This window comes from Hesperophylax consimilis, chromosome 4, assembly GCF_061612785.1.
Source record: "Hesperophylax consimilis isolate HC1 chromosome 4, BYU_Hcon_1.0, whole genome shotgun sequence".
Classification (NCBI taxonomy): Eukaryota; Metazoa; Arthropoda; class Insecta; order Trichoptera; family Limnephilidae; genus Hesperophylax; species Hesperophylax consimilis.
In genome coordinates this window covers 39,692,647-39,714,439 of record NC_142839.1, presented here as the reverse complement: position 1 = coordinate 39,714,439, position 21,793 = coordinate 39,692,647, and the positions used below count along the sequence as shown (strand labels likewise).

General features: G+C 34.6%; 1 protein-coding gene across 1 annotated transcript in view; it reads right to left on the bottom strand.

Annotated features, from left to right (window-relative positions):
* Positions 1–20,015, bottom strand: part of nrv3 (sodium/potassium-transporting ATPase subunit nervana 3) — a 64,036-nt gene extending 44,021 nt beyond the window's left edge. Inside the window, exon 1 of the mRNA XM_089630959.1 lies at positions 19,813–20,015. Coding sequence (XP_089487085.1) covers positions 19,813–19,945 — 133 coding nt within the window. The 5' untranslated portion in view covers positions 19,946–20,015. The remainder of the gene's footprint in view (positions 1–19,812) is intronic.
* Positions 20,016–21,793: the final 1,778 nt, after the last annotated feature.

Here is a 21,793-nt window from a genome sequence, read left to right as displayed (position 1 = left end):
TCTTCAGCGGTCTTGGAAAATTCTTTCATCCGGGTGATAGGTAGCCGCCAGTCGTCACACCGTGAATTCTATAACTCAACATATTGATGGGCATTGGCCTCTTGAGTTCGATGAATTCGGTATAAATGTACCAAACTCGATATTAACATTTTCAATAATGGTTTTTGTTGAATTTTTTTTGCATTCGTAAGCGTAGCATAATTAAATGTGTAAATAAAAGAAAGTTTATTCTGATTAAATTTAATCTCAAACATCTGATTTTTCATTGTTTTAAACTAAAAAATAATTACGTCAGCATTATCGCAATACTTCCTCGAACTTCGAGCGCCACTGCAGTTAAAAAATGCAGTTCCTATTCGGGCCTAGCCTCCAGCGAATTGCATAGTAACAGTGCGAGGGGATGGAGGATATGGGGGGATCCCCCTACCGCTTCTCTTCCACCCCTTACCCGTCCTTGACTCATTTCCGCCGCCAGTTTTCTGGCAGGGGGAGGAGCGGGGGTGGGAAAAGGATTCCAGAAGAAAATCTACCTTACAGAAATATGAATCCACAATCCAATTCGTCTGTAGTGATTGAAACACTTAAGCTATAATTTAGTAGAATAGGTTTTTGTGAAGACCGTTCAACTGATGTATTTTTCTGGTATAAATCGATTCACGAATAGTTTTTGTTCATTTTTTAATCTACTTGGATATTTTATCATTTCAGAGTGGTAATATAAAAGAAACACTATTCGTATTACGTTCTTATGATTGAACTCAGATTATAAAGATATGTGAAATAAACTGGGATAGTGGAAGCATGTCAAGATTTTATACTAAGTTTTATAAGTTTATTTCGCGTATTAAAGTCCTTTGATCACGACCTACCCTTATACCAAGCCTGGTGCGTATATTAAGGGAGCGATCCGGCCACACCTTATTTTCCTCAGAGATTTGTGTAATGGAAAATAAAAAATATCGTCGAGCCACAGATTTCGTAACCCAACCGTTCATCCAGAAAACCGAAATATTTCAGGAAAAATCTCGAATTACGTGGGGTAGATGAACAAATATTGGAAAACACTTAAAATCAACGACAATAACAAGCCTTCCAAAAAAGTGACTTTTAGAGTAAACATCATAAGTTATTCGTTGTGGCCTAGTTACAATTTCGTGTTTAGTATTAAATCTGGAAGCATAGACAAATTATTTTAAAGAGAAACCTTTTATACGTTTAATAGTTGCAATTTTAACATATAATGCCCTGCCCTGAATTAATTTGTCTGATATCTGATTATAATTATTTTAAGTGAAAGGTGTAAAAGTTAAATATAATCGATTACCTGTCAATTTGTTTATCACTGTCAAATTCATAAAACAGATTATTATTTTCAAAGTAAGTACTATCTTTATAATCAAACCGTTGTTGATTAACATCAAATTAAATCGGTGCCTTTTTCAGATTAATGGAGATTCAACGTGTCAATCATACATAAATAAAGTGTCACAACGTAATGTATTAACGTGTCAATCAGATATTTAAAAAAATATATCTAAAAATAGGCCGGAGCGTTCAGAGTGCTGTATTAACATTTGGTGCATAGGAAGTTTCAATTAAAAATCTAAACGAAGTTTCAGCCTAATGTATGTGATTTCTAGTGGGGAACATATCTAGATTGAAACAAAAATGTACCTAGTTGAAATGTACACTTATATATGTGTGTAACTCACGGGCGCTTTTCCTGGCACATTCCCCCGCCGCTCTGTGGGGTGGTTGCGGGGTACGGAGCGAGGGGATTGGGGCAGTCGGGGTGGGGGAATGGAAGTGGGAGGTGCGCGCCGCAGTATTGATCCGGACAGAAGGACGCGCCGCGGCACGCTGTGGCACCATTCGCCCCGATACGAATCTCAAACTGTGGCACGAGATATTGCTAGGAATTAGTAACTCTTTTGAAAAATATTACGGCTTGAAAATATATGTTACAACATGCCAACAAGCGTAGAGTAGATTCTTCGAAATTTTTATGAGACTTTATTTTTTTTAACTTTTGCAAAATTATAAGTTGGTTTGGGCGACATTGAGCTTCGTAATTGTTATTAAATATATAAAACTATTACTAGTGACGGAAATATGATATATTTATTGGCAAATAGACAACTAACCAATAGTCAATAACGAAATTACGAGTACATACTTATTATAAATATTATTATTATTCTAGGAGTCAAAGTTTTAATATCTGAAAATAATATTAAATTATGTATACTAAAGTTCATTCTTGTTCTGAGGTCTGACCCTATAACATTCAGGGTCATTCAGGAATTAAGAAAAAAATGAGCTGGACTTCCTTATCGAGTATTTTAAAAATAAACTGTAATGCGATAATAAGTTATAATTGGGTACATCTTATAATTATCCGTAAATCTTTATATAAAGTTAATGTTTATGAATTAAAAGGGAAGAGATAAGAGAAATAAACTAAAAATTGTGTAATATTTAACTGCTTTTGCTAAAACCATGCATTCTACATTCTTACATATAACATACATATTAATTTCATTAAAAATATATAAATTCAAATGCTTTATAACGTTCTTTTAATAATAGAAAAGTTTATATCATTGGATGGTTATTGGATATGTTTTGAAGTGTTTCAGTAATATTTTATGCAATGTTAATCTATATATATATATGGAAATGAATGTTTCTTCGTTTGTCCCCTATAGATACACTCTAAAACTACTGAACCGATCTTGCAGAAAATTTGAAACTTTGTTTTTATTAGTGTAAGTAGTATTTATAGAGTGGATAGAAGTTGGTAAAAGCAGTCGGGGACTACCGTGGAAGACTTGGGAAGACTGCATCTCTGCACTACAATGAGCAAGTACATGGTTCGAATAAACGTCGATATAATGTAGTTTTTCTATGGTAACTTTGTGGTATACAGTAGAGAATGGTGCAATTCGTGGAAGTCTAAGTAATTGAAAAAAATTGAAATAGACTCAGTTTTCAGAAACACTCGAATTCAAAACTTCAAAACATGTACATGTCAGGTAGTTGAAAATAAAATAGCCCAACGTTTTAAAAATGTTTAACTCGTATGTTTATTTATTAGAATCAATATTTATAAATCTCAAATACTGTATTGTGTACAGCTATCGCATTATATCACACTAGTATTGTGTGTCCCCTCGCAATACAGATCGCATCAAAGATACTGTAAACCTTGATATGACAGAATGCCATCGATTTTCTTTCACGGCGAAATGTGGAACGAACAACTGAACAAACTGAAAATTCAATATCAGTCACATTCTTTAACAATACAAAACTTAATTTTAAAAGAAGAACGATTCTATAAAATTACCTTTTTACCTTTTTTACAAAAAAGTCTATTTTTATACCAGGTCAACATGTCACACTTTTTAACAAACCAAAACTCAATTTCCAAATAAGAACTCTTTTATAAAATGTGTGAAAACCCTTTATTACAAAGAAGTACATTTATTGTACGGGGATATCGTACATCCTGCGTAATACAATTTGTAATTCTCACCGGAAATGGTTCGGTATCTTCTCAAATCCTTTCCTGCGGGATCTGCCCCCGGATAATGAGATTATAAAAGGTATACATGTTCCAGCCATTAGTTTTTTCTCTTCCCGGATCCCCTGCGACAGAATTGTAAACTTGGAAAGATCATATTTTAGCCGGAATCCCAAGGAATTTCCCCGGTTGACCGTAATCCCAGCATTTTTTTTTTCAAAGTGTACCGAAATTACTGTAATTATGAAATGTGAATATTTGATCCTGCTTAAGTCCCAACAACTGTACGCAGTTATTTTGGGTAAATTTATGAGGTTATATTGGAGAAGTGAGAGAAAGATGTACCCAGATATGCAGATGTGGTTACCAGATATACAGGTTAAAGACCAACACTATTTAAAAAAATATATACCTCACTCATATATCATAATTATTCATAGTGACTATGGAAAACTTAAATAGGTCTGAGAAATATTGGCATATTTTTTATAAATATTTTTTTTTTTTAAATTTCAAAGAACCGATAAGGTAAGTTTTTATAACAAGGTAAGTTTTTATAATAAGTTTTCATATTTCCATGTTTGTGTTTGTATAAACTAAAGCTTTATTAACAAAAAACGCATACATTTGACATGTTTATTCAAGTTTCCTGAACCTTGAAGTTAGTAATAGTTCACAAAAAATGTTTACCTTATAGACACAAAAGTACATGCGTATATATTTATATAACTTAACCTAATATATATATATATGTTTTTTTTTTTTTTTTCTTTCTTCATAAAAATATATTTGTATACAGTTTTTTACATGCTTTTCGACTACCACACTAGACACATGTCCGAATTATGGTAGTCGAATATATATTTTTATATTTCTATGTTCTTGATGAAAAGAGAATAGTAGTAACTACCCGACTTACGAACCACCGCGCGCCAGTTTAATGCATATTAGGAATAAACGAGCTGAAAAGAGACGCATAGTTATGTGAAAGTTTCATAACACCAGAGCTCACAGTTCGCATGTTTTACTGCTTCAGGCATGCATATTATGGATCTTTGAATACCGCACAAGACTCACAATTATTCCCAACCATCTGAAGCCAGTGAGACTATGGCATCCCCAATTGGTGTATGTTGTGAGGCTGAAGGTAGTGGAGATGGGAAAAAGAATGGTGGAAATGTACCTGGCTATTCAGATCTGGTCACCAAACACGACTAAAACTATTTTAAGCAACGTTTCAATTCTGAATGGTGGTCTTACACCAGGGCGATACTGAGAGTATCTTCTACTCAACGTGCCGCAGATATACCTTATTTAAATGATTAAATTGTGAAATAACACAAATAACAGTTGTGCACCCCGGGATATGAACCCGCGCCCTTCGGATTTCTAGTCGAGAGCCTTACCCCTCGACCACGGAGGCTGTCTTATAGTTCAATATTGGCAACACAAACGATCATAGACGTTCTAGAGAATTGAATTCTTCTAACAATCTAATTTTGCACTATACGGAGAAGATTGTACGATGAAACGAAAAAAAAGGTAAAATAGTATAGTGCGGTAGTTAATTAGATTATTAAAACAAGTTGTGCCTTTTCTGGGCTGTCAACAGTCACTAGTCACAACAGCGGGTATAACGAGGCAGAACATAACACTTTAGGTTAATAGGGGCGGGAGCGGCGCTTGTTTGTGTATGAAAAAGTAATTTCACGTCAGCAAATTAATAAAACATGAAGGTAAGGTATTGTGTCCCCCCGTTAATTTGATTAATCATCTTGCCGTGTCACAACACCGTATTTCAAATTCAAAATGGCCAAGACCGGCGGCGGTAAAATGGTGCTTAACTATGTGAATTCTGTTACAAAAATATATACTTAAAAATGTAATTTTTCACACACGCACAAGTGCGGTAAGTACCTGCCTATAATAATGATGTGGGATTATTGAAGAATTTATTATTCGACAGGTAAACAACTACGTTAAATTTAACGATGTTTTGAAATCACATGTTTTTGGAACTCTCAACTCTAGGGTTTAATGAAAACTATTCCAGCGATGTGTGCAAACTCTTTAATTTTATTGCTTGTAATTATTTTCAAATATGACTATTGCTAATTTATTAAGAATCTCTTCAAATTATTTTTAATCCTTAAGTTTCCTGATAAACTGGTAATGCATGTGCCTTGATACATTCATTAGTTAAGGCGTGCAATCCCGTTTTTAACCAGATTACCAATAATTTGAAGAGATTCTTAGTAAATTAATAATATTTTTTCTACGTGTTTCAATATCGACGATAATATCATATAGGGCTAAGTTTTGTTAGTTTAGTTTAGGTTACTTTTGATTAGGTTGTGTTAGGTTGAGTCAAATTAAGATAAGTTAGGTAATTGTTTAACCCATTGTAACCCTTTTGTATTCGTTTGAACTAGCGATTTCTAATACGGTAAATGTTAGGTAAGATTAGGTAAAATTAGGTTGGGTTAGGTTAGACTCGATTGTGTCTTGAATGCATTCAGTTCAAATCGCTTAAGAGCACTGACTTCCCTTAGCAACACGAAATTGCTTAGCGACAAGGTCTGTAGCATTAATCTTAGGAATTAAAGTTTTATAAAGCATATCCAGATGGACCATTATGGGTCAAGTCACATCGACGTCTTACATATTAATGTCCCGAGATTTACCCCGGGGCTAAGGAAAACCGCCCAAACTCGCCACAAACGATTGAATAATATATTTTATAGCTCAGACAGCGTACAATTTATTCGTTTAAGCTCCGACCTACTGCTACCGAAGCAATTTGCAGAATATAATTTCTAGTATTTTGATAAATAACTACCTGAATTTCTAATCTAAAACCAACCGAAAAATTTCACAAAAACAATACAATTTGTTATTAAATTTAACCAGTTTACTTTAGCATATTGTATTAAACAACGAATGTTATTTAAAATAGCCTATAAAAGTGTATAGGTACCTTGGCTTATAAGTGATAGTTAAAAGGATATTAGTTATAATTTAATGGGTGTTTTGTGTTTTATGGTTTAAGTTGATGGTGAAATATTGCATATGGAGGTTATGGGCGATGGCGTCGGAACGCCTGGGACACTATATTCTGTAGGTAGGTAGTTAACCAAATGTGGCCTTTGGCGTGTTTCGACGCCTAGTTACATCAAAATATGTATTTATCGTATAAAACAATAGCTCTCACCCTAGAATGGTTGTTTTGGAGATATTTCTCAAAGTACTTTCCCTAGACTTGGATATTAGTATTTTAAAAAATCAACACTTTTGTGACATCTCACAAGTGATATACAGCGCATAGTCATAGGGACTACGGTCGTTCTGATTGTTGAAAAGTGGAAGAATGTTGGTGATGAGACAAAAATAAGCTGTTAGAAATATAGCCATTCAGATCTAGCTACTAAAACTACGTAAGCAATTCCCATAATATCCTTGATATTAAGGTAAGAGTTCAACCATAGATGGGTCTAGTATTTGTCTATTTGGCTACCAATAGATGACGTTAGCTGTCGAGAAAAATAGTTGAATAAATAAGGTGAGGTGAACTTCAAGGTCGGGGTCCTGATTATTCCAAACGCCTTCTAATTAAGATGTAACAGCCCATTGTCACAGGGTTTTGGTGAAGCCGGAGTTTTATTGAATAAGAGAGTTTATGAAAAAACCCCGGAAACACAACAGAAATCTAATTTTGATGCTGTATGTTGGTTTGTTTTGAGAGCCATGGTGAGATTTTCTCATACATTATTTGAAGTAAAAATTCGTCTAAATTACATAGTTAACTACTCTTGCAGGTTTTAGCCCCGGAGTTTGATGTATACCTAAGGCACCTACAGCTCACTGTACTTATGAACTGATCCAGCCTCTGCAAATTAGCATATTTAATCTCGCGTCCCATTTACATAAATCTCTCGCTAATGTTGGCAGAATTTTAAATTTTCTCTCTCCCCTGATTTTTCCGCGCTCAATTTTACGGATTTTTTTTTCATTCGCCCTCGATTATTAGCTAAACGAGCTAGAAATTTATTAATCAGTAAGCATAATTTCTGACTACGAATAGTTCACTAGATCAATTATGACAATTATTAAGAAAACTGCATAAAAAAATATCATTATAATAGATTTGTCTTAACTGAAAACCTCTGAATTATTACAGCATCATATTCATATTGCAAGCAATCGTAATTAGCTACTCACTTAGCAATATTAGTATTTACTGTTTGTTTAATGCAGTGATGGGCAAGTGAACAAAAATACTTTTGTACATAGAGAAAAATGATCCAGTTTCCTGATAAAGATAATCGTTATTCAGAATATATCGAGAACACGTGTTCTTTGCCTAATAAATATCAAGACGGAATGCGACCATATCAGTATTAAATATCAATATTTGTATGAACACGTGTTCCGCCGTCAGTAAATTCCTTAAAGGCCTGTAGTTCCGTTTTTAACAGGAAAACGAAATTTTGTACCAGAATTTTAATAAATGAACAGTATTTTATATCAGTGAATTTTCTCCGTGTAAAAATCAAACTGTCCGAGAATGTTTTCCAATTGTTGGATAACCAACACTCCTATCATAGGTCACCCCAGATAGTTTGCTACGTTTGGTGACTTAGCAGGGGCGCCCGGGTTCATTGGGTGAAGTTTGTCTAGGTTTTGGCAGCGGATGGGTTTGCCCACCTACTGCATGGCGAGCCGGATCTTTTGACCTCTCCATTCTCCTTCATTTCCCTAAAAAGACCCTCCACACAGCATCCCCAAAGATGACATAAGCCCTAAGCGAATTATGGATTGCTATGTAGAGCTAATGTGAAAAAAAATAACCAGAATTGTATTTACTTTTTTATGATGTTGTTTTACGATTACACTGATATATACTAAACGGTTTCGCCCTAGTTTTAACTTGAAACATTGTTTTTTATTTAGAAGAGTAAAATAACCAGCTGTTCAAGATGCTAATAAATGGAACTTTGGGATCTTCCAATTAAAAATTGTTTCAGTTAATAAAAACATGCCTACCACTGGTTTAGGTTACTTCTTCTAGTGGATACAAATCATGTGACGAGGTTAAATGACCAGACGCCATTCAATCACACGAGCAATTGACATCGAATTGAACTGCATCACTGAATTAACATTCGCTATCCATTCTAGTCGTATAGTCTCTACACGACAGATTATATCAGTGAACAAACAATGATCTGTAAGATTTTAATTATTTCGTTTCAGGAGAATGTGATTAGATGCGAGCTTTTTTGTAAAAGCATTGCTCAATATGTATGTTGATAAAGAAAAATTACTCGGAACACCGGATGGTAACAGTTTACATTGGACTAGTTTCCTGTCGTATTCAATAAAATTTTGATTAAATAGATTATGAATTTACGAAATATTTCTAATTTATTAATAATCTGTTCAAATTATTTGTTATCTGGTTAAAACCGGGATTGCAGGACCGTAACGAATGAATCGACAGGTTAATGATAAACTTTTAGTAAAATACCAATACCGATGTCGGAACACGTGTTCATAAAAATCCTAACATTTTCGCATTTCGTCATTATAAATACTGTGGTATGCAATCATTGTTTATGGTTTATTTATACCGTTGATAATAAATAAATAAATTCTCTTAAATTCCATACTAAATAAGGATGGAAAAAGTTACATCGCATTAAAAGACTTGAAAAGCGCAAACGACTAGAATCTAAATTGTTTTAAAATATTAACAAAAAATATGGGTAAACTATCGAATTCCATTTTATTTTATTACTTATTATAATCAATGGGTTTTAGATTGATAAAAAAAAACGGTTCGCATATAACCTAACCACTTCTCATAAATTACAGCCCACCATCGGCACAACCTGCGTAAATGTATTCAATTGTCAAGAGCGATCCATACCGCGCTGTTGGTCGGGCGGCCTAATAGGTCAAGGGGCCTTTAGTAAACAATATTTAGAAGGGTAGCACGAATAGGGGTTGAAAAGCTTCCGAAAACGAAACATTTCTTCCACAAAGGCTTTTCTGAATTGCCCCGATGATAAACAAGTTTATTGTTGGGTTCTCTCAAATCCCAACTTCCGACAGCCTCCGGGAGATGAATCATCTTAAATAATCAACGTTACAATGTAAGGACTTTTTATTAGTTCTAAATCATCTGACTTTTATTTTATCCGCTTAAGGATATAAACACAAATAACAATGACTAATCATATTGCATATTTGAATAAAATGGTTTTATCCTGTTTTCGATGTTTGCAATTAAACTTTGAATGGTTAAATAAATTCTCTTCTTAAACACAAATAAATATTTATTTTTTAATGATACTATTCTCAGAAAATTACTCGAGAAAAAATACCATTACCAAGATTTTATCAGGAGGACCACTAAGTCACTGAGTAGTAAACCTGCTGAATATAGCCAATATATATTTTGAAGAATTAAATATACCCAATTAAAGTTTTTTTTATTAATTGCCGGAAACCCGGGCGTTTATTGCAATAACATGATCAATATTACAAATATGAAAGTAACCCGCCTCACTAGAAGATTTCTGTTCTGAGGCGGGCGAGTTTAATTGGTTTTATTAGATTCGAGAAGTTATAGAAAACTTGCAATTAATAATCTCAGCCAAAAACTTTTTCACTGGTGTGATTTCTTTACTGTTCCAAAGAAACGTGTGTCAATTTAATTTTAATATTTTTACACCACCGTGGAAAGTTTATTTTATAATTAAAAAAGAAAAGCTTCTTATTTCACAGATCACAAACCTTCCAAACATTTACAAATTGCTCGGCGTGACCGCTTAGATAATTGCTTCCTGTGGATAAAGTGGAACGAGGAAATGAACCAGACTAACTTGTAGGTCGATCTTCCCTTGGAAAATTCAGTACTTTTGAGGTGTCTTGATTTAACATAATATTGAGGTGAAGGGTAAAAGAGTGTACTCACATTAAGGCAACAATTTGCCATTTGACCTTCAAATAGCAGAGTTAAGATGTATAGGTATCAAATGTGTGCGAGTCACGCAAGGGTTGGTATTAAACAAAGAATCTAATGGAAAGGTTTTCCACGCAAATCTTAATAAACTATGCAAAATATGTATCAATATTATTCCACATAAAGAGCCGGTTGTATCATGAAATTTGAACAATTTGTCAAATTTCAAAGTTGATTTTCAAATTCTGTGAAAGTTCTATTTTATTTAAGTTGAATATAACTTTAAAATTATCTTTGAAATCTGATAAATTGTTCAAATTCTAATGTTTTACCGTCAGTGGTTATGCTGAAGGTAATTACGATTTCCGCGTTTTTATTACATAATCGAATCTTTATTAATTTTGATGTTGACCAATGTGTCCTAAAAACGAGTGAGAAAAATATGGAGTTCTTCAAAAAACTTCCCCTAAGTAGTAATAGTAGTTTCCCTTCTTCGAGTGGGTATCAGTTCGTAAAAAGCTTATAAACAAAATTACTTTTAAAATAGATATCTCCAATCTAAAACAATGGCGTGTTTCATATTCAGGAAGGCTCTAGCGATGGCAAATAATAACGGTTACGAAATGGCGCGGTTTGTTTTCTTAACGTCTTATTACATGCTCAAAACTCTGAAAAACGATATTCTAATGCATAAAACTAAATGTTTAAGCTTCTGCAATACTGTCTCTGTTGTCCTTAGAGCAATTAATGTCCTTAAAGCAAATAATATAGCTGATGGAAATCCAAGACGCTGGTTATCTGTGTCTTTTTTTGTTTGTTCCTATAAAATGTAAGCAAGAAATTTTTCAGCATTTTACAAGTAATTTCGAGTTAGGTACTAGTGTTTAAACCGTTTTTACATAATTTATTTTTAAAAAGATAATCACTCTCATTGCCTTTTCTGGGATCTACAGGTCGTGATCGAGGTCAGTTATCTGTTGGGTTATCTGTCAGTTATAGGAGATTTAGTCGTATTTTCCTCTTTGACTATTATCGTCTTCATTTTTAATAGTTGATTGGAACTCAAAACTAGGTACAGTAAATGCATCCATACCGGAAATTTGAGATCTGAAAATATTTGCATTGATCTAAAAACTCAAGGAACAAAAGATAGCTACGGGAAATTCGTGACATCAGAGTCCATTGTTATCTAGTTTTTCAAATAGATTCTTTAAATTATTGCTAAAATCGTTTATTTCTCTGCGTGGCCTCCATTAATTCCCCCGAGACGCGTCACGGAACACACCTTGCTTTGGGTTTCTCCAAGGGAAAGAAATAAAAGAAATGGTCATCCGGCTCCACCTAAATTCCTTGAAATAACAAGTACGCTGCGTGAGGCTGCCACATAAGAAAGCCTATTTATGAAGCTCGTAAACCCAGAATCTAACTTCGCGACCTCCAGCCCCAATCTTATAGAACTTTCTCGGCGCAAGTTAACTCGCCACGGCGCAGTATATCATGATTTATAAAATTCCGTTTTGAATAAATGCTGAAATATTAAATGGCTAAGAAGCGAGACTTTGAAAAGTGTTGTTGGTTTATACGGCAAAGTATTACAACGGTTTATTGGATTTATGACTGAGAGTTGCAAAAAAATACGTTATTCCTTTCCTACGTGAAAACTCAAGGTAAATTATACGTTTAAATAAAGTTAATAAAGATGAGCAAGTAACTACATTCGTACATGGATGACAGTTTCCTGTTTATTGTTGTTGAAAATGTCAGGCGTAAAAAAGGACGTGAGTAAATTAAAAGATTTTCTAATAATTCATTAATTATCCTTATATAACTTCTTGTTATGTCATTACACATAATTAATTATCCTTATATAATTTATTGTTATGTCATCACGCAATTATCCTTATATAACTTCTTGTTATGTCATTACACATAATTAAATAAAAATATTCACCGATCCGTTTGAAGTAGGATTCACAAATAGAGCCCACGTCTTTTTAAATGTAGTGTATAATAATGTAAGACTAGCAATTTAGCACTCTAACAATCAAACAATAAAAATGTATTATACATTTATTCACCGAGACAAATCAAAAGCTGTACATCGTTGAATTCGTAGTCGTTATTCAAAGCTTTGATTCCAAGCATCAATCCTTTTATCAGTCCTTAATCATCGCACTGTCGAGATATTTCCGTCAGCCACCAGCCGAGTAGTGAATAATATAGATTATCTGCCAAGTCGAGAGCAATGCCATCATACATCCCCGCTGGAATCCAGAACAGGGGAGAGATACAGGCCTGGGGGCTGGGGGAGGTATCCCTATCGGGAGGAGGCTGCCAAGCTGCGAGCTGCTGTGCCGTGGAGAGGGTGGATAAGGCTCTATAGACACAGCGTGAAAAGCTGTATAGAAGGCTAGGTGGAAGGCTGTATGGATCGGATGGCTGTGCCGGGCGGTGCTTGCAGGCTACAGGCAGGGAAGGGTAGTGAGTTCAAGGACACCTTCCCGCGGCGATGAGGTGATTAATATTCTCGCGGTTCAAATGCGTGGTTAATCTACGCTAACTAGCAAACTTATCGCGAGATCTTGGAATTCTGATCAAATCCACGAACTTAAAACTTATTTATGGAAGCGTTTCATGCGGATATCTCGGCAAGGCTACAATCTGGTTACAAATTTGCGTCAAACTTCTAAGATTTTTGTGATTTCTATTCAAAATCTAAATTTTGGACTCTGTAAATGGAAAAATTCGTACGTGATTTTTCAGATATACTGATTATTAAATTGAGTCAGACTAGCGGTGATATTACACCACAATGTTTATAAACAACTTACGTGGAAACCTTTAAAAAGCAAGAAGCCCCAATACAGCCACTAATCGCTGACTGTAAATGAGTTAAGCCCCCTTGGCTAATACGAGGATGATTTACTTCCACGTAAATGTTTACAAAGATTATACGTAAATCCAAGTACAAAATAAAATAAAATATTTTACAAAAATCACGCTTCTCCGACGATTCAGTAAATAATATTGAATATTATTGACCCAAAAATTTACCAAAACAGGCAGTGTAATAACGTGCGAAAGATTTGTGAGGAAATAAAAACAAAGGCATCTTTAAATAGAAAGGTTAAAGGTTTACCCCATCTAAGGGTTGTTTGACGCGCGGGGGTAGGTGCCTATTCCTATGTAAGTATTTGTCATCGCAGCCGATGGGACGTGTCGCCGGGGGGCAAACTGAAACCTACCTTACACTTCCCACTTCCTGCCGCCCTAAAGAAATAGGGGTGGGTATTTTTAGAATGCTATTTACCTCGTATTGTCGTTTAGATTCTCGGCTACCTTATTAGCTGAATTGCTGATGTTTTCGTTTTGACTTTATTGCGTGAAAATCATTGCCACCTAAAAGATATTTTAATAACAGCGCGACACCAATCTTTTTTGTCTAAAATCTTTATCACTCAGAAAATATTTTTTTAGTACGTGAATAAAAATACTCAAGGTTTTCACCCATAACAGATTACGCGTTCTTGGAATGTGCAGATTAAACTGCTCTCATCGAAAATTAATGCATAAAATTTGATGTCCTAAACATCCTTATATAAATATATCTTTAGAAATAATGAGAATAACACGCTTATTAATTATTTCATTGTTACATCGCTTCATAAAATATTTATGTTTGACTAGACGTAACAAAATCGTTTTTTTTTAATTCATCGAGTAAGTACACGGAGAAAATTTACTGATGAATTGACAGAGATGAGTTCTCGTGTCAAAACGTGTTAGTCGAAAGCGAGTGTTTTATAAGGATGATATAACACGTGTTCATTCAAACAATGATATTGATATTGACATACTGATATTATCGCATTCCGTTATGATATTTGTTTGGAAAATACGTGTTCTCGATAAATTCTGAATGCCTAATATTTTATCAGGAAATTGGCACTTTTTTAACATGATCATGACCCATTTAATAATGTATTTATTTAATGTGTTTAATGTACGGAATATATTTATTTAATTTATAATAATTAATGTAACTCTTTAACGTGACATAATATTGTTACAATCATTGTATATTTATCTGACATGAATATTATCATGGAATCATATTGTCAAATTAATACGTTACTTTGAATGTATGACCTCTTCTTAGCAGTTCTCGTTACTTGTCCGTGTATCTCATAGTGATTTATGTAGAGTGTTATTGTCTACTTTAAAAGACTAACTTTTATATTAAATTATATCCAAAATAAGTATGTTGCTCCAAATATTTCCCTACCAGACGGTTAAAAAATATTGTGTACTTGACTCGAAAACTTGACCCACTAATTTTTGATAAATTACTTTTTGACCGAAGTGACTAAGAGAGATAAATAAAGAAACAAATGATTACCCATTTACATACGAGGCTGCGTTAGAAAATAATCACTCACAATATATTTATCTACAGTAACACTCGGCCACTTGTCGTATCTAACTGTGTCATTTCTGACCATTCAGTAATCATTATTGTTCTACAGAGAATTTATACGTCGTAAACAGTTAACCCCGCCATTCGTATTCGTCATGAATTCGATAAAGTTTATTCAATAAATTTAAAAAAATATAAATATTTTTATAAAAAAAAGACAAACATTCTCGGTTTACGAATGACCCGACAGTATTATTTGAAAAATTCTTAATACCACCTTAATAAGCGGAAATGTTGCTTGTGTCAATACGTAGGACCTTGCTAACAAAGGCATTGAACCAATGACGTCTTTATACAGTTTTCAGTAGCCACGTGCGTGAAGGGTTAACATATTATTATAATTTAACTACTTTAGAATTTGAACGATTGGTAGATTTTATGAACCGTTAAAACCCTAATACTTTGAACTCTGGCGTTAAGAAATTTACTCAGCTATTTAATTGATTTCCTTATCTATTATCTATCTTGATTTTCGTTTTCGTCCAAAACCCAAAAAATATTTTTCAATGAAATCAGAATATTTTTGGTGTTATTATTACTGTCTCCTATGGGGATATGTGCAGATATCTGATTTTAATTGTTTTAAGGTATATATAAATAATTAGGATAGTAACCAAATGTTTTTCATGATAAGAAAGGAAAAAAACTCTATTTTGGCATAACCTCATTAAATAACGCATTAACGTCATTCATCAAAAGATGAAATAATTTTGTCGTAGGGATATTCATCTGAATGCCAACCAAATCCACCCCAAATACTAAATGTTCAATCTATAGGTTACCGAGACATGACGGCCTCATTCTCTCCGCGCTAAGTGGCTAGACTGAAATAGGCAATAATAAATTAGCGACTAGTCGTGGCCTAGTAAATGCAGTTTGCGGAGTCTTCATGAAATTGGCATCGAACTTCGAGACCGGTAGGCAATTAACAGGTCTCTTCTAAGCGGACTGGGAGGGGGGTGGACGGGGGGCTGCGGACAATCCCGCCCAACCATCCTGCCGCTGAGAGCTCCTGTGCCACCTCTCTTTCAGTCACAAGTGTTGTTCACAAGATGGAGCGAGATGTTACAATGGTGGTATATATCAGAAGAATAGATGCTGGGATGCTGTTCCTTGCGTTAATTATGTAATTATCGACGATGGACGCATGTCCTGAGTGTGGTGAGCGAAGATATAAGCAATGTTGGGTAATATGGACCACTTACCGAGAGCACTGCTGTAACATCTCTTTCAGTTACACGTGACGTTTGTGAGAAAGAGGAAGAGGTTACAATGGATGTACAAAAGCGAAGGTTGGGAAAATTGGGAGGATGCCAATAAATAAAAATATAAACGATACACGTTTGTTATAAACAAATTGATAAAATTTTCGATAATTGAGGACACGTGCTTTTGAATAATCTTCGCTTATTTAATTACATTAATACTTCAATAAAGGCATACGCGTACAATACAGCTGATATTATGCAAGCTACATTGGTCTCACCGCCCTCAGCGGTGATACCGCACAGATGAAAACTGACTCGATAGTGAAGAAATGCATCATTGATATCGTAAAACTGCTGAATTTATCTACTGAAAATATTTTTAAATGATAGAACTCGTGAAAATTGCGATTGTATCAGAAAAAAGGAGCGATCAATACGTACAATTTCAATTCAATTCACTTTGGTCTGTTTCCATTGAAATATAGTTTTTCATCGGTATTTTAAAACGAGGCAAATTAAATAATAGAAAAGAGGGTTGCAATAAAATACTAAACACGCCTCCGGCCCATGGAAGGCTCTGGGGAATAGACGGAAGGACTTTGACAAATGTAAAATGGCGGAGAGCAAACATCCCCACCCCCTAACCTCCATCCCTTGGACAGTTTTTTCATCGCTTGCGTTCGTTTGCAATGTTCACAAAAACTTGTAAAACAAACAAGTTCGCGTTTGGGGGCGGTAGACAAACATTATGTAATATACCAATCCTAACTACCCGTCTTCACCCGAGATTTCATTTATTCAAACCATTGATTATTGACTCATGATAGGAATTATGTCGCAAGCTAAAAGTAGTTGCATGGATTTCGTAATTATATACATAAAAAGGGTGTCCAGTTTCCACGTGGCTTGGACTCACCGGTAGAGGGTATATGCTTCTTCAGAAATAAAAATTCAATTGAGATATTTTGGCTGAGTTATTCTATTTATGAATGTTGAATATTAAATAATACATCTGATCAGTGACCGCCGTCTAAAACCATGATTGCAATATTGTCATTGTACTTGAGCTGGATTTAAATTGTCTCGTCACACCATGTAAATCATGTATGGAAAATTTAACGATAAATTTAACTACCGATCAAAAATATTTGGGAATGATCGGTTGCCTGATATAGAGGATGCATAGACAGCAATAGGTGAGATGAGTTCGAATCATGCAGCGGGTACAGATCTACTCCATTTGCAGAACAAGTCGTGCTTTGTGATGAATAATCTGTGATAAAAATCATTATTTTTGTGGCTTTTCTGTTTAATTTTGTTATTATATTTTTCGTATTTGTATCACAGAGTAGAAGTTATAACAAGGCCGGAATCATATAATTAACGTTTTCTATGATCAAGTATATAGTTGATACATTGTAGATTTGCTAAGTAGTATGCTAATATAATATTAAATTAATTTTTTTAATTTCATGAAACTCTAGTCATAAAGTAATTTTAAAGTACAAATTGCATAACTTTTAAAACTGTGGATCTGTTACTGTAATTACAGCATTTAAAAATATCTACGTGATGTACAAGAGTTGATAGTCGTATCGACAATAATCGTGTGCTGTCTAATTCATGTACGCAAAGAGATAAAACATATCAAATAAATTTGATCACAAAAGCTCCTTGATTACGCGAGTTATGTAATCATTTGAGTGTAATTCGTTGCAACTAGGTGCAACCCTGTTCACAACTGCTTACAAGTATCAATAGGTGTTCGCTTGACTTGAACATTTCAATAATTAGTTAAACTAAATGAATGAATGTAAATTTTTACTAAAAATTCACTAATCTACCTGTTCTTTTATGTTTTCTCCATATATATACGGAGAGCGCGCTTATAGCTGAGCTTAGAAGTAACAGACACATGTTTAACTAGAAACCAATTTATACTAAAAACCGATTGCATCGGACAACAAATAAAGCAGATAACTGGACCACACGGTGTTCTGAAAACGTGTTCCTTATAAAACGATAAGTTTTATTGATCTTAAAAGTTAACACTAATTATAAATTTAACTGAAATTTTACATCTTTTCTGTAATAAGTTCCAGGTCTGTTCCGTTCCGTTCCAGGTCTGTTCGTTTCTAGTGAGAGGTTGATTATGATTTTGAATATGTGTATTATCGATGTCAAAAACTGAAAAATAGATTTCCGCCCTATTATACTTTCAAAGGACGATCTTTTTTTCTTAAATTATTTATTGAAATTCATCAAATCACCTTAAATGTATATTGATGTGATACATACGAAGCATTTGGTTAAAAACTTCAAAGCTTTGTACTTATGAGGTTACGTAACGTTCATATATTTTCCCAGACAGAGAATTTCAGATCAATATCCGAATGTGCACTATTGTTCATGTCCTGTACCGTTTTTACAAGTAAATTCGAACCGATTACATGGAACATAAGAGATGTGATCGGAGATGAAAATTCTACAAACCACGAGATCACGCCTTTTCTGTCTGAAAATTCCTGAAATATGAAATAATATCTGAAAGATCGAAGATTTAGTTAGATTTATTCAATTTCTTCCTTATTTTCTTCTTTTCTAAATGTTAACTTATGAGAAAGCCAGTCAATATGATAATTCATTTTACATATTAATTTTTTTAGCTGAAGTAAAAATATATTTACTAGTTTCCTAATAACCACCGGATAGTTTTAACTGATAAGCATGCTCAAGTAGAATCAGTGAAGTGATATCATATTATTTGGGCACTTTGTATTTGAAATGAAATTTATATGAATAAAATATAAGTAATATTGGCGGCAAAGATATGGGATTCCGTGACATATAAGAGAGGTTTGTAAGTGGTGATAACACGAACACGCTCCTATAGAGTATTCTGTACATGAATATTTCAAGTGAATCAATAAACTTTACTTAACAAGGAATTACGGGTCTGACTTTATAAATCGATAAGCAAACTTGTACTCTTCGTTTTATTTGAAAATGTTATCTTATGAGCTTTCTTTGTTCTAAAAACCTGAAAATCAAATTAAAAATCGATCACGTAAGATTTGGTGGCTCGGCATTTAGAATGGATAACTTTAGACTGCCTCCTACAAAGGATTTTGTCTGGAAGATTAGAACGGTAGATTCCATATGCAAATGAGGTGGGCCAATTGACACAGAAATGAGGAGTAATTAAATTGATTTACAACCCACATTCAGTAGTCACCGAAAAAGCTCTCAGGGCGCAGGCCCCGCGGGAGGGGGAATCGTCTGCAACCTTTTTGGAATAATCATAATTACGTGTTAAAACTACTTAGGAACAGATACATCCTGGTTAAAAGTCTGCACGGGGCATGGGAGAGTGGTGGATTCCTTCTCGGGTCATCCTACTGTTACATAAGCCGGAAGGCGCGCGCACTCTGCGCATCTCATAGAGGCCATTTTCTCAACAATTTTCCACTTCCTACGGCAATGCGGAAATTCGAAGAGTCATGTATGAAACGATGCTTAAAACCTGACGAAAAGCCTCCGGGGGGTCCCCCGAGCGCCAAGCGCACCGAGTGCGGAAGGACACGGGCTTCAAGAAGGGTACGTCTGGGGAGGGTGGAAAATGAAAATGACTTACCCCAACTGGAACCGGTTCGGCCCAAGAACTGGCTGGTTTCCGAATTCCATAAGAACTGGCTGAAGCCCTCCCATCGGCCCAGTACCGGCGGCGGGGAGTAATACTGTTCCGTCACCTTCGTCTTGTCGGCCATGCCTGCGGTGTGGGTGTGCGGGCTGGGACTGGGCTCGGTTAAGCTTGCCTACCGCGCGCACGCTCGGACCCTTCGATCTGCACGGCCCCCTCCCGGCCGCCCCGCGCCTGCGCGCCGCACGCGAGGCCCACTCCGCCCGACCCGCGGGACCCGGGAAGGCTTTCCCGCTGTGTTCCAATTCAATTTTCTCCAACTAGCACTTCACACCAACAGTCACAAAAAATCTCAAAAATTCTTTTCGACATGTCCTGCTTTTCTGCATTTTCACATTTATAATTATATTTAAATTCCTGAACAAATTTTCCATTTTAATGGAAAGAGGATAATTTGAATGGAAGCGACTAGGACGACATCTGTAATGGACCCGTGCGTCGCCCGCTCTGCGCCGGCAACTTGAGCGGGAATGAAAATATTGTTTCCATCACGAATTGGTCACGATATATCATTTATTAAAACATTATTAATTGACTACAACTACGCCAATTGCACAGTGAAGTTTCCTGGTGTCACAAACCGATTCTAAGAAACAAACGAACATTTAATTGTGAAGTTTACAAAATTCATAATTTTGAACTGGAATTTGGTATTGCCCATACAAGAAAATCTTTACGTTGGCATTTCACCAAATCGTTTTTCACTATTTTTAGTCGTATTTTTATGTTGCAGTATCTACTTTATTTAAGTAAAAAGAAAATACATTTGAAATTTTAATTTTACACAAGGAGAAAAATGAGAATCATTAACTTATTAAGAATCTCTTCAAATTATTCTTATCCGGTTAAAAACGGGATTGCAGTCCGTTTCCTGGTAAACTTTATAAAGACGAAATGCAAAAATGTTAGGATTTTTATGAACACACTTTTATGTTCCGACATCATGACAATACATTGGTATTTTACTAAAAGTTTATCAGGAAACATATCAATTCATTCGTCAAGGGCCTGCAATCCCGTTTTAACCAGATTACGATGAATTTGAAGAGATTCATAATAAATTAGCAATATTTTTTTTTTTTTTTTTTAAAAAGAAAGACAAACATTATATATTTATTATATATTTTAACATTAATTTTTCTGCTAAGGTGCTAATATACAAGTAAATAATATTATTTCAGATTAGATTGTATTCATTCAGATCTTAATCTTGGGTATTTAAATAAATCAAACAGCACTATATTGTCGTACTTTTCCACGAATCGATTACATTGATGGGAGAAATGATAACGAATATTTTTAATCGATACTAACTTATCAATAACAAAAAATGACGCATGTAGTAGGCGAGGTGTAACAAAGTAGGTTCATGGGGAATGTTCATAAACTACGATTACCATGTAAAAAGTATGAAAGATTTATAGTTTATTTTTCTGATTCTGATTTACAAACGTGTAATTTTATTATTTTCAGTCCCATTTATTTATTTTCGCACATTCCGAATAGTTCCAACTGCCTACAACATCATAATGACGTATAAAACGCTACTGGCTGGTAAGACGGCTGTCACCGTCGCGACGTTGGCTGGTGTGACGTCAACAACGCCATATTCACGAGCAACGTTTCATTTTGGCGGCAAATCAAAAATGGCACATTTTAAATTAATATAGAAATCAAAATGCCGTCATTATCGTATTTTTTTCTTGTAAAAATATCTTCAGTAAGGTCAGAATTTTATAAACCAAGTAACAAAAATGCAAAGAATTTAAACGCAAAGTAACTTTCCTTACTCTAGCTGAAAAGATACAAGGTCTTTTTTATATTATTTTATTTATTAATTTAATTTCAGATATTTGTATATTATTTATGTTTTCAAACATTTTGACATTTTCTCTTGTTTTTCATTCTGTATAGA